The sequence below is a fragment of the Doryrhamphus excisus genome, linkage group LG9 (assembly GCF_037039965.1).
Source record: "Doryrhamphus excisus strain RoL-2023G ecotype Guam linkage group LG9, RoL_Dexc_Guam_v1.1, whole genome shotgun sequence".
Classification (NCBI taxonomy): Eukaryota; Metazoa; Chordata; class Actinopteri; order Syngnathiformes; family Syngnathidae; genus Doryrhamphus; species Doryrhamphus excisus.
In genome coordinates, this window is record NC_136365.1 from 1,880,547 (window position 1) to 1,895,144 (window position 14,598).

The 14,598-nt window shown below is 40.9% G+C and overlaps 1 protein-coding gene across 1 annotated transcript in view; it reads left to right on the forward strand.

The window, feature by feature from the left end:
* Window positions 1–2,360: 2,360 nt before the first annotated feature.
* Window positions 2,361–14,598, forward strand: part of xylt1 (xylosyltransferase I) — a 96,567-nt gene continuing 84,329 nt past the window's right edge. The window contains exon 1 of the mRNA XM_058067151.2: window positions 2,361–2,696. Coding sequence (XP_057923134.2) covers window positions 2,409–2,696 — 288 coding nt within the window. The 5' untranslated portion in view covers window positions 2,361–2,408. The remainder of the gene's footprint in view (window positions 2,697–14,598) is intronic.

A 14,598-nucleotide genomic window follows, 5' to 3' on the forward strand; every position in this document is an offset into this window, starting at 1 on the left:
ACCTGACAGGAAATGACATTGAATCCATATTTTTGATTTTGTCATTCGTAGGCGGTGGTCTTAAGTGTATGATCTGATGATGAACTGCCTTTCCCACTTTAATAGATGTTTGCAAAATATTACTTACTCAAATTTTTTTGTCTCTCTCGCAGTTCATCTTTTTGTGTTTTGAAGCTCTACTTAGATCATTAAGTATTGTTGCAATTTTTCAACTGGTCTTAAAATTTTGATCAGGAGTGTATATAATCCTCTATCTTGGAAGTCAAATTCATTCATTCATTCAAGAGAGCATAATAATATCCCTAATGCTTTTGACTTGCTGCTCTACTGCAATCCAAAATATGTAATATAATATACTGCAACCCCCAAACGATAACTTCCAGCTCACGTCAGAGAGGAGCAATCAACATGCATCTGGACCTGCTTGTCCAGACCACTCGTCACTGCAGGTATGGTATCGGCCATCATTATTTTCAATATATGTTCTTTTTTAGACTTTTCGTCTCAAAAAGCCATTTCTTGACTAGATATACTTTGGGAAGCACTGTTCTCGGGTTCTCACAGATACATTAGCAACATTGCAACAAAAAAATGATAAGGCTGGTTTGAAGTAGACCAGAAGCCATATCTTTCTAGGGCATTGACCACTTTAAAAATGTGGAGAGAAAAATTCAAGCTGCAATCCAAAACAGAATGTACAATGGATATTTTCAAAGAGACTGCTTTTCTGCTTTGGCCCTGTTTCGGCCAAGCTGTACAATTCCTTTTGGCATGGGAAATGACTTCGAAAAAACTTTCAAAAAACTGTGTGACGGTTGGGGTATACTCACACTATGTCAGTCATACACTGCTTGGGGACATTTCACATTTTAAGTTTGGCATTTTTCACTAGCGTGAGTGCTGTTATCTGTGATCTTTGTCGAAATTTCCATTTTTTTTGGCATGACTGGAATAGGTGGGCTAGATCAGTGCACGATTCCATGCACATGCACATCGGCGCCATAATAATATGTCATAGAATGACTGCAATGTAGGGCGTAATAGTTCATGTATTTGTTTTGTTTTTGGTTTGGTACAATTAAAATTGTGGGACAGGAAGTGAAGGTTGGTCGTTCGAAGCAGAGTGAACAAAAAGCAAGAGTGAACAAAAAGGTGAGGCATTCAGTGCAGGAGTGTGTGCCGAAACTTTGTACCTCAATAGCATTGTGATTGTTTTTTTTTTTTATAGTCTTTATCTGAGAATTGAATTACCGGCCAACAGATTGCACTTCACAGCAATCCCTTCATTTGTCACAGTTAATTGGTTAAGTGAATAGGATTCCTTATTTATGAATGAAATATTTCCATAGAGCATATCATAACATTATAAGAGCCCTCTAGACATAAAATAACACCCCTATAGTCACCTTTACACTTGTATGCTTCATAGTAGTAATGTAATCATAGAAATAGAAAGCCATTTAAGACATGAATAAGACTCGTGCTCATGCGGGTTCCTACAAATGCGTTGCGGACATTTGGAGGACAGGATGTGACCTCTGAGTTTCAGAGTTGAGTTTTAGCTTGGAATGGATTACAGCCGCAACAGTGGCCGGTATTATTATTATTATGATTATAATTGTTGTGCTTATTATCTATCCGTTTTCTATGCTGCTTATCCTCACTAGAATCCATGCTTATTACATTATTATTATTATTGTGCCTATTGTGAGATCATCACTGACACCGGCGCCCAGTGTTAAATAAGTCTGTGAATGCATCTTCTGAATGCCTTAAATTTGTATTGTAGTTCATTTTATGCATAAAAATGCTTAATTTGGGCAAAAATATGTCAAATTACTTTAAATATGCATTTTTAAAAAGTAATTATTGTCATAATTTATTAATTGGTATATACGTATTTGAAAACCCGTGATAAAGTAAAACTGCTAAATTTGAGCCATGATGTGACGAGGGACAACTGTATGCTATTTTATTTAAGAAATATTATAATACAAGTCAATATATAAGCTTCCTTATGCATTTTGTTCCCTTACTGTACTGAAAATGAAACCTTACAAGGCTGTGTGTCATTTGGGTACACAAGTTAATAACTCAATGTAATTATCATGAGATGCCACCATGTAGTTATGTATTGTATATAATGTAAATATGACCATAATGGTGTCTGAACAATGGTGTAAAATAGATGGACAGCGGTGAGCTCTATGCCGGGTTCCACCACAAGGTGGCCTCGCCTTTCTCCTCGTCGATGCTCCTCTTCCTCCAGCCTCCTCCACCGCTGTGTGGCTCACCCCCCCCCCCCGCTCCCCTCCCCTGTCCCTCCCTCGTACTTCCACAGCTCTCCCCAGCCTCGCTGTACACACACACAGCGACGCCTCTCCAACATCTTGCAGCCCGCTGCGAAGATGGTCGGCGGCGTGTGTGTTCGCAGGTTGGCTCGCCGATCTCGGTCCGCCCTTATCGCAGCCCTCACGGTACTCCTGGTGCAGACGCTGATTGTGTGGAACTTCAGTAGCCTTGACTCGGGCGAAGACACACGGGGAGAGGGAGGCTCCAACGTGCGGGAGAAGAGGGACCGGGTGGCGGACAACAAAGCCGCTGGCAGCGACTATTTCCAGCATGGGGGGCAGCGGCAGAGGCGGCAGCATCTTCCGCCGCCTGGGAGAGGGAGCTCTCGTCACATGCAGCAGCCGGTAAGACACATGTTATATCCCCGCTTTGGACAGTGCGTGTAGTCGCGGATGGAGCTGGGTTGGCAGCCCGGTCCAAACATCTCCAGTCTAAAAGACTGGGCCTTAACAGCATCTTTATTATTTGTTGTCTGCAACCCAGGCAGCCCTGGAGGCAAATAATAGCATGCCTGCAGTCACACACACACACACACACACACACACGAGTGGCCCCTTTTACTCATCTGATGCTGAGGACAGGCGGCACATCACAACACTCCATACTTGGAGATGTTAATGCCAAAGCTCTGCTAAAATCTGAAGCCACTCCATAGCCAAATGGGACTCACTTGATCTTAAATATTTTTGGAAAGGTAGGCAAGGCACTGTGCTGGATATATGCAATTGGTTGTAATGGGTCCACAAATATACACTAAATACTACACTACACTAACTGGACATAACAATAGGGACACCTGTGAAATCAAGTGAGCTACAAGTTTTTTTTTGTCTGCAAAAAATGCACAACATCATACTGAGACATGTTTCTGATATGATGTTCCTCACATTTAACTTAAAATATTAGCTGCAGTGCAACTGGATTAATAAACACTGTTTTTTCTTTGACCTGGCATTGTTACGTGTATAAAGGCAAAAATAATGGCATTACCCATGCAGCCTGTGAGTATATGTGAGCACTTCTGAATGCAAAAAGCAAGGTAAACCCCGGAATGCATTGATTACATTCAAACACAGCTGTTTCTATCCCGGATGCACTACAAATAAATAAATCAAAAATATTTACTAGCAGACCCAGCTGACTGGGTCTCGCGCCCTGAAGGTTGCACAGTTATTTCTGTGTTTGAACAGGACTTCCGCGTAGCATGTGATTCATTTTTTTTTTTTTTTGCAGCCTGCGTGGTTGGCATTAAATTCTCCAAAACTCAACTTCTCTTTCACATGTTCTTCTGAAGCCGTTAAGTTTGCCCTAAAGAAATTGGACACGGTTGTGGCTGGCGTTTTTTTTCCTTTCGTAAAACTGCCAGATGTTTAGTGGAAACCTGCTTTTTCAGACTGCATGCGACCGGCAGACATTTGTGATGGGCTAAGATAAACTCAGTCCCTCTGAGCTATGCACTGTATCATCTGTCTCCTCCACAGACATTACAGTCTGACAGTCATTTCATCTGGTGGGACTATCCATCCCACCTGCCGGCATCTGAACAATACAAAACCATTGCCGAGGATGTTATGCTAATCTCTAATGCAATAACTTCAATTAACCTAACATTTATGTATGTGGACTGTGGGTGGGAACTGTAGTACCGACTGTAGAATAAACCAAAGCAAGCACAGCAAGAGTTGAACCCAGAACCATCTGTCTCTGACGCAGAGAGAATGAATTTGTTACAGTTTATTTGTGAACAAGACTACACAAAAATTGCTTTATTGATTTTTACATCAAATTACCAATGGGTGGGGCCATTGCTGGGCATGATATATATCAAATATGTGACACCAGGCCTATACAGTCATCTCCCTCACTCTATTGTGTTTTTTTTTAACTTAATGAATTAATATATGATTGCTGTTTTGTGGTTTACTATAGCCCATCAACATGGCATGACATTAGGTCAGACATGGCATGTCCGATATGATAGAGAGAAAGTGATACGTTTTTGGTTTGAAACCCTTTCTTAATTTCTTAAGATTAAAATAAAGAAATTGTTGGCACGGGCGGCACGGCGGTCTAGTGGTTAGCGCGCAGACGTCACAGCTAGGAGACCAGGGTTCAATTCCACCCGGGGCCATCTCTGTGTGGAGTTTGCATGTTCTCCCCGTGCATGCGTGGGTTTTCTCCGGGTACTCCGGTTTCCTCCCACATTCCAAAAACATGCTAGGTTAATTAATTGGCGACTCTAAATTGTCCATAGATATGAATGTGAGTGTGAATGGTTGTTTGTCTATATGTGCCCTGTGATTGGCTGGCGACCAGTCCAGGGTGTACCCCGCCTCTCGCCCGAAGACAGCTGGGATAGGCTCCAGCACCCCCGCGACCCTTGTGAGGAAAAAGCGGTAGAAAATGAATGAATGAAATTGGTGGCACATCTTTAAGTAAAGACCTTGCATGAATCGGTCTACGGTTCTTTCTGTCGAGATTGTATGATATCATAGTGATTGAAGCACCAGATTGGATTCACGGTACATTAATGCCGATTTATTTCAATGTATTTTCATTATTAGCACTTGGCTCTCAATCTGCATGCATGCCCTTGGGATGTCTAAAGGTGATGGCAATGACAACTGAAAGCATTCAATCGGTTTCTTTTAAACACATCTCTGCCTTCAAGTGGATAACGATTTCTTTTTTCGTTCTGCCTAGTATCTCTGTGGGAGGTGTGTGAATGCGTGTTGGAGAATGCGGCTTGGCAAAACAGAGACGTCCCGCCTTACGGGTGACGCATAAACGCCAAGTGACACTACATGAGGCACAAAGTCTCATTGAGGGGAGAGCAGTGCTTCTCATCCACAGTAGAAGGAGCCAGAAACCTCAGAGTGACAAAAGCTATATAGATAGATTTCTATGTGGTAACTTGTGCTGGATGGAAATACTGTAATATGATGGCTATGGGATCCCAGCTGGTAGGAGTCAAACTTGTCATTAGTGGTTGATTTGCCTTGTGGGAAGTGATGCAGGAGTGTGGACATGTTTTTGATGTTGGTTCAGTACAGTCCTTTACTGTAAATCTTCTATTTTCAATATATATCAGTGAATCTTTATTATTGGTAAATGTATTACATTATTGTCATTATTGAGATGAGATTATCCAGCCAGACTTTGTGGTAGATGTAAGGAAATTGCCAGAAGTAAAACAATCTGTTTTCGGCATACGGTAGAGGAAGTTTGTTCACATCTGTTCGTCTGCTTGTTCTTCTCGTCTGCTGTGGTAGTCATACACAGGCAGGCTGTTTCCAGTCGGTGTCCACATGTTGTAAAGAGTTTCCCTGTTAGTCATTTTATTGCATGTAACATTACCTTGCTGTACAGCAGGGGTGCCCATTATGTCGATGGGGAAGGTAGTGTGGCTTGATCGCATGGGTCACCCGCGTCTTAAACATCTTTTTGTAGGTTTCATGTGACATCAGTCAGCTGACAATAAGATTTGCTACACATGGAAATGCAACTTTTATCTTTATTATTCCGGATATCTAAACCAAAGTTATGTAGCAAAAAGTAAATTATTTGATCTCTATACTCAATGAATCAATCGAGTGCACAATAAATAAAAGCTAAATCGATAATTTTGAAGGGAGTGAGTGAATCCTCCCGTTCAGTCTCTTTGTCCCAGTGGGGGGAGGCGGGGCGCAAGTGAGCGTTGTGACACGGAACAAGCAAGCAAACGCAAATGGATGATTCAGTGCAGTTACTTCCAGGATCATGACGCACAGAATTGAAAAAATATTTAAAAAAAAACAGTGGAAACAGTGTTGAGTACTTTCTTTGTGCCTGTTGTATATAAAACACGCAACACAATGTGGGCCTCAGTGTATTTCCGGCTAATTTCTCAGGTTATTTTGGTCAATATTCAGACAATAACAAAAGTGACCCTGATTCAACATCAGAAATATGGTGTAGTGCCCCTGATACTTTTTGCTGTCATTAGCCACGTATACATGGAACCAAATATTCCAATTCCATTCGGGTTATTTGTTCAAACGGAAAGAATCTAACCTTTGTATACAGCTCATTCCGAAAGAAAAGTGCTAATCCGAATGAATATATAATTGGATTCACAGGGGTGGAATATTCCTTTCCCCAATCCGATTGATTGCGTTTTTCTTCTTCTGTTGTTTATTGGCGGTTGGCAAGCAGCTTTTGTGTGCATTAGCGCCATCTGTGGAACAGAATCTAAACCAGGGGTGGGCAAACTTTTTGACTCGCGGGCCGCATTGATATGACAAAATTTACGGGGGGGGCAGACTATATATTTTACACGTAACAGTCCACCTGGTATTATTGTATCTGTAAAATTGTCATGCAATCTGCTATTATTATTTATTATTTTATATTTATATTTAAATATTTTAAAAATAATAAAATATTATAATAGTTACAATAAAATTTAAATAATAATTATTATATTATTATTGTGTAAAATATGCAAATATAACAATAATATTATATATAATTAATATAATAATTAGTATTAATATAATAATTATAATAATCATAATAGTTCTAATAATAATTATAATAATCTAATAATAATAATAATAGTTATTATTATTATTATTATGTGCTTGTGTCCCTTTTTTCAGGAGCACTTTGTAAACAACAGACCATGTCAAAAAGCAAAATTGATAAAACCATCAAAAGGTTGGCTCAGGCCATGATGCCAGGTTGTATGTTGAGTTTAAATGAAATACTTTGGAAAGATTGGGCAGGCCGTATTCAAACACTTGGCGGGCCGGATGTGGCCCCCGGGATAGTTTGCCCACCCCTGATCTAAACCCTTCTATACGCCATTCACAAGTGCAGTTTTATTAAAAAAAGAAAATGCATATCTATATAAAACATGTGCTGAGCTTAATTGTAAAATATTAGCAAGATTAAACTTTATCTTTTCCTGTTCCTGGGTGCGTTCTTTCAGCGAATGCTGAGATATAACACGCAGTTCGAGACGTTCTTCGATTTAAAAAAAAAAAATGGAGGCGAGCAATCGGCACTGGACTGCTGCGGAAATTTTGTTTTTGATTCAAAGTAAATTTCAAGACTGGACGAAGGAAAAACTGACAATACGGAGTTATTCCAACAAGTGAAAGAAAAAGTCGAGGAAGACGGTATTACGTGATGTTGGTGTTTGCGCTTTACTGGGCACGCCCCATTGACTATTCTGGTTGATTATAGCGCCGCATGTAGACACGCGATTGGAATATTCCTTTGCATGGATGCCATTGCAGAGAAAAACTCCTCGTGTAAACGTGGCTATCGATAATATAGTGGCTGACCCGACTTACTTCTGTGAATGTGAGTGTGAATGGTTTACTGTCGACCAGTCCAGGGTGGATCCGTCTTTTAAGCTGCTCCTCGCGACACTGAACAGGATAAACAGTAGAAAGTGGATGGATGTACATTTTGTGCAGGAAGACACGTACAAATATCCAGTTGTAGCGGTACGCATGTAACTGAAAGGGGTGTCACGCCAACCAAACACCCACATACATGACCATTTTTAGCGTAATACGTGAGCGTGCGGAAAAGCAGCGTTGTTGGAAACACTTCATCTTAAACTTGTCATGTTGTGCTTAATAGTATGTATTGTTGACTTGACAAAGTAGTAGAAACGTGATTTGGTGTCTCATATTGCATTCTTGGCAAAGTCATTTCTTTCCACCTCATTTCATGTGCCAGTCACTGTCAGTGTTGTTTTTTTTGTGTATCACAGCACAGCCACTTTAAGCATGGTAATTGACTTTTAAATTGTCACTCCCATGTAAGTAAATGGCGGTGCAATGTGAGACATTCTGCTTTAAACAGACCTCAAACCATACGTAATTACAGGCCAAAGACACATCGTGGATGCAGTGAGTGGTTTCAAAAAAAAAACATCCCAATCATTACATCAATAAAGTGCTTCTCTGTGAATCCTTTAATGGGAGGAAAATAACCTACAGCCTGCTGATCAGTCGTCCATCCATCTTTGGTTTTGGAGCCTCTTTATCAAGTGCCGTTAAGTCTCAAATGGAGGTGGAAACATGCTTAGATCTGAGAGGCGAGATGCACCTCAGACTTGAAAGAGACGCATCGAAAACCCACACACACTTTGATGTTCAAGTGTAATTTGTACACATGACGCCATCGCATTTCACACTCTGCACTGGAAACTCTTTTGGTTATTACTATAATGCATTTTTTAAAATGCTGTTTGGGGCTCATTTTTTTTTTTTTTTTCGAGCGCATCACCCTTTAAAGGAATTTTAAAACCTTGGACTATTTATGGTGTGGAGACCAAAAGTTTGCGTCTCCATAGCAGCTCAAACACAGACACCAGCCCGTTAAACACTCCTTGGAGCTCAGGTGCTGAATGTGGTGAATGGTGTCCATGTAAGCTGTCTCTGGGTCCTCTTTTGCTACTTTGCTGACTTTGTGTCAAGGACGAATAACCATGCAATTGCCCAACAGGTGTAAGGATGTTGGAAATACAACACGCACACGGGAATAGAAAACCTGCTGGCCTGACTCATCGCAGCCGTGTCAGCTCTGTTGACTCTCGCTTAGGAGATGACAGTCAGGGCAAAGGTCCATTAGCATCGTGTTTAACCGGCCGCATGGTTACTGCGTCATTAAGTTGAGCAGTGTGAGGCGAGTGTAACATCTGTACATCTCGAATGCTGCGTTCGTGCACTTTATATCGCAGAATGAATGGTGTCACAGACTTATTGCCACTATGTCACTGGATTTACATCTCCTGTGGGTCTACTTTGGTCAAAGCTATAACGAGCGTTCGCATTACAGTTGTCAAATATTTCATGCTGAATCATAGTGAAGCTGTTCTTTTTTCCAGCGAGATGACGTTTTACAAAAATAATTCAATTTTAATTGCGCAATGCATTGTAAAGTGTAAGAGAAGAATGTGCTCAAATAGTTTTCAACGACTGTAGTTAATTCACTAATGAACTAAAAACAATGAGTTTTCTTTCATTTTATCTATATACGAGGTACATGACCCTTATCCTTCTGCAGTAACAGTTCTGATACTTTGGTGTAAAACTCTGATCACCTGCTGGTGAGCTTGGATACATAGTTATAGTTAGGTGGCAGTCAGTCAAATTCATTCATTCATTTAGCAAAGAAATATATTACATTTGAGCTGTCTAATAAACAAAAAACAAAATGAAAACACTGGCTTTTCCTCTATCTGGAAGAACGGCAGTGACAAGCACCTTCCAGCCCAACCCAAGTGCATGTGCCTCCTGTATGAGTATTTTACTCATTCATTCATTTTCTACCGCTACGGGCGAGAGACGGGGTACACCCTGGACCCGGAGAAAAACCCACACGTGCACGGTGAACATGCAAACTCCACACGGAGATGGCCGAGGGTGGAATTGAACTCCGCTCCGGTGTGCTTATTCTACACTGAAAGGCTCTGAAACTGCGTGGGGAAGCAGGACAAAATAAGAATGCAAAAATGTACCACTTCCACACGGGATGTGAGGAGAACTTTTCCTTCACTATGTCAACTTGACTGGCTGCGAGTTATTCATTCATTTATTCATTCATTTGCTGGAGCTGGAGCTTATCCCAGCTGTCTTCGGGCGAGAGGCGGGGTACACCCTGGACTGGTCGCCAGCCAATCACAGGGCACTTATAGACAAACAACCATTCACACTCACATTCATACCTATGGACAATTAACCTAGCATGTTTTTGGAGTGTGGGAGGAAACTGGAGTACCCGGGGAGAACGCCACACAGAGATGGCAGAGGGTGGAATTGAACTAAGGTCTCCTAGCTGTGAGGCCTGCATGCTAACCACTTGCACACCGTGCAGCCGGTATGTATTTTACTGTGGGATTAATTACATTAAAGACATTAAATAAATAAAATCATGCTGTCTAACAAATGTTTCTGCAAAATTATATTATTGGCGACATGATGACAAACAGAAATTGGCAGGTGCCATAATCCAACTCAGTGTGCACTCAGATGATATGCGTTATCATTATTTGTTTTTTTATTTTTCATGCAGTGAGGCTCTGCCTCCCCTGACTGCACGTCACTGGAGGGCTGAATATTCTTGATGTTATGCAATTTGGAATATAATCAACATTTTCTGGAAAAATGTGGTCCTTAAGTCATGCAAACCTTCAAACTGCCGTCAGGCAAGAGCAATTACCTTCTTTCTTTCTTTGTGGCCAAACAAATTAATGGTTTTCGACACTTATTCCAAAAACAGCATACGCTTCAACAATGACTGTTGAGAAAAAAAACAACGCGGCCGAGTGGTTAGTGCGCTGGCCACACAGCTAGGAGACCTGAGTTCAATTCCACCCTCTTTGTGTGGCACTGCCCTATTCCAAAAACACACTCGGTTAATTGGCGACTCCAAATTGTCCATAGGTATGAATGTGAGTGTGAATGGTTGTTTGTCTATATGTGCCCTGTGATTGGCTGGCCACCAGTCCAGGGTGTACCCCGCCTCTCGCCTGAAGACAGCTGGAGGCTCCAGCATACCCCCGCAATCCTAATGAGGATAAGCAGCATACAAAATAGATGGATGGGTGGACTGCCAGGCCGAGAGGAGAGGGAGACGGCAGATTTCGATTTCCTCCTTGACCAACGTGAGATGATGTATCAGCCTTAAGGGCGTAGTCATATTGATGCTAAAGATACATCCCCGGTTACTAAAACGTACAACACGCACGAGTCGCACGCCACACCCACGATGTAAAAGCTATCAATTTTCTTAAGGAGTGTGAGTGGCAAGCACGAATCACTCCATCAGTACGACACACATGCAACCCCCCCTACTTCCTGTATGTGCAACAAATTTCACAAAAATTACAGAGCTAATTGTCATCAAATTATCAGACATTTAGGGAATTATTGATCATACAGATGGCGATATTACGATAAAAAATACAATACAATAAATTCAATAGCTGCACAGCTACGTGCTTGCACTCCTTTTTATCCGTGCGGCGTTGTCTTAAAATGACAAATCCCAACCTCTAGATTAAAACTGCAATCTTGTTATTCTCCTAAGAGATCACGGAGACAAAAGTGATTCCCAAAGAGTGATATGCATCTTTAAGTGACTTAACAAAATATTATTTTTTTCCTTTTAGACTATGCATGCACCATATATGAATCTGCGTGACTATGATGCCCTAAGCTCCATTACCACCTCTCTACCGCTACTACAAAACACCCCCTCTTCCCCGACCTCCAATCTCCCCCCCCCGTCTCCCCCATCATCCTCTGCTGCTGTTACAGATGGTTTCATTCCCAACACATTAATAACGCATCATCCAGATGAATGAAGCTGTATAATACCGAGTGTTGCCAATAATCCTGTAGGTAAGAGGCTTAGCAGACAACCCTGCGAGAGACAAAGAGAGAGATATGAAGACAAGGCGGAGGGTGGGGAGGTGTGTGTGTGTTGGAGGGGGGCGGGGGGGGTCATTTAAACGTTTCTGTCCGGTGGTCAGGTTAATATATAGCACCCACTGTATGTAAGTGTACACACGCAATTTTAAGATATATATGCCATATTTCACAAATAGCCAATTGTGCTATTTTTCTTGTGAAAATGTATGATCAAAAATATCTAAAAGGAATTTAGTAGAAGGTGTCTTGGCTGCTGGTTTACTGGATGCAACTGTTTTTGTGGACATTTTTGATTAGAACAGTTTTCTTATTTTTGTGTAAACATGCAACATGCCAACATGTAACATGCGTGTGTTGTGGAAATAAGATTGAACTTGATAGTGTAGTGGCCTCAATGTACGTATTACCATCTGCATGTGTGTGTTTTCCTCCAAACAGGCAGGAAGAGAGTTGACTTTGTGCATTGGTTTCAGTACCTTGACATGTTTGTTGCATAGAACAACGGCATGATAGGGGTGAGCCTTTTGGTCAGTCACTCTTTGGTTGGTCCACGAGTATAACCAATAGTGCATGTTGTATACTCTTGGATATTGTGTAAATATATGTGTATATTGTCATATATTTTTAAATATTTTCTCAAAAGTCAAGTTAAAATCTCATCTTTTTCTCATAGACCCAATATTGTGTATCATCTTGTCTCATGAGAGTGACTCTAGCTAGGTAGTATGATCAGGCGCCATGCGACTATGTAGGATGTTTCCACAAAATTTTGATTGAATTTGAATTCAGGGACATTTGACTTTAGCTATTTACCAATAACCAATAAACCGTAGGTACGGCAGTACAATAGATCCCTGCGTTCTCCGATTTCTTCTCAACATTTGCAATAACTGTTTTAATTATTAGATTAGATTCAGATCCGTTCTCACACACTTAGTAGTAAATGCATTTTAAAGTATAAAAAAAATATAGCTAGTAAACACTAACAAATGATCATGTAATGCTAAGAGTCCACTGGGGCGGCGCCAGTTGGTGCCACCTAGTGTCGCCAATAAGGTGCCTAGTGGCGTGCAGTGGCTCAAACTGCCTCCCAACTGGCAAAAATTGAGTTTGGTGCTAAGAAAATTTCAAATTTCTTTTGTTGTACTTTTGTTTTTCCTCCTCTGTGAGCACCCTTTGTTTATTATTAAATACTGCATCATCACCTGGTGATGATTTTATCTTCACTCATGATTCAATTACTAGTCGTGAGCTGATTTTTATATAATATGTTTTTGTCCTTAACAAAACACGTGGTGTGCAGTCTCAGGGAGAGATACCGTTAGCATAATTTTAACATTATTTTGTCGCATTGTGTGCTTGTAAACTATTGTTCACGGAGCTGATTTTTCAGCCTTAATCACTTTGCATCTGTTGTCACTCTATCCCTTGAAGCGTTCCCCACGAACAGCCGTCTGTTGGTGTCATTAGACAGTATGGAGTATGTTTGTCTCTCAGCCATAATGGCCACATCACGCTGAAAATCACTTGACAGCCTGTCGTGGAGGAAGTCTTTACGGCAGATTGCCCACTTCTCTGCGGTGCGACTGCGGTGACATGCAACACGCTGGTCCACGTGTAACATGCAAATCTACAAGAATGTTGTCACCCCCACACACGTTCATAAGTACATGGAAATCATTTCAACACATGGGATGGTGTGACACGGGGAAGAGATAGGGAAAATCGTCCCTTTCATTGAAAGTCGTTTTCCCCTCCCAAGCCCATGCAGCACACAGACAGTGATGCTTTTATTCTTTCTGCCATCATTTTTTTTTTAATATCTCCCCATCACTGGAGCAGAATGCTAACAGAATACTTGACTTTATCTGTGATTAAAAGTATAAGTGAGAAAGGAAAGAATGAGAGCGCAAGATGGGTACAGAAAGAGAAAGGCAAGATGGAGAAAAAGAGGAAAGGAATGTTGGGTGGAAGAAAAAGATAAATGTCTCATCCCTGCTACAAATCCGACATTGACTCAAATCCGGGGTAATCCTCATGGAAACCTGGTTTGGTTTGAAGGCTTGTTAGTATAAAGTGTTTGTGGCTAAGATTGTGTAGTCGGAGACAAACCATGATGGAAACAAACCTGTAAGAAATAGGTAAGGCCATCAAATTGATTTTTTAAACATCTAAATTGTATCTTTCTCCTCCATAAATGATGATGCTGGGCACAGAAGCTCCGGATATGTCATGTTTATTCAACACTTACATAGAATATGGAAACTAACAAACTAACTTTTAAAAATATTGACAGTTACTATAGTACCCATTATGTCATTGTATGACCTTGTACTTCGGTGCGAGGGGCATTATTAAAAAAAAAAAAAAAAAAACTGTATTATGGAAAGCAGGAAGTGAACAAATGTAACAGTTACTGATTGTAAAAGTACCAGGCAGAGGGGTAGGATTTAATAAGCTTTGCTTCTTCCTACTCCTTTTGGACATGTGGAACTGTGAACTGATTATGGGATGTCACATTTGACCTTAGCTATGATGGGACGACCGTATAACCATACAGTAGCTCAGATGCTGATGCTGACGGAGGCGCGTCTGAAAGCTTCTCCCAAATGTTTTCCACCCAAACAATGAAATCAGATGCCCGCGCGTTAGCATTATTAGCGCCGGTAACAAAGGTTTTAAGCTTCCACAAAGTGAAACCAAATCTGCTATACAGTATATTAAAATGTGAAAACACTACAATATGTATATTGTAATTAGTTTTTCCATTGTCAAACGCTACAAAAATATAACTGTTTTGTAAAACTTTTTT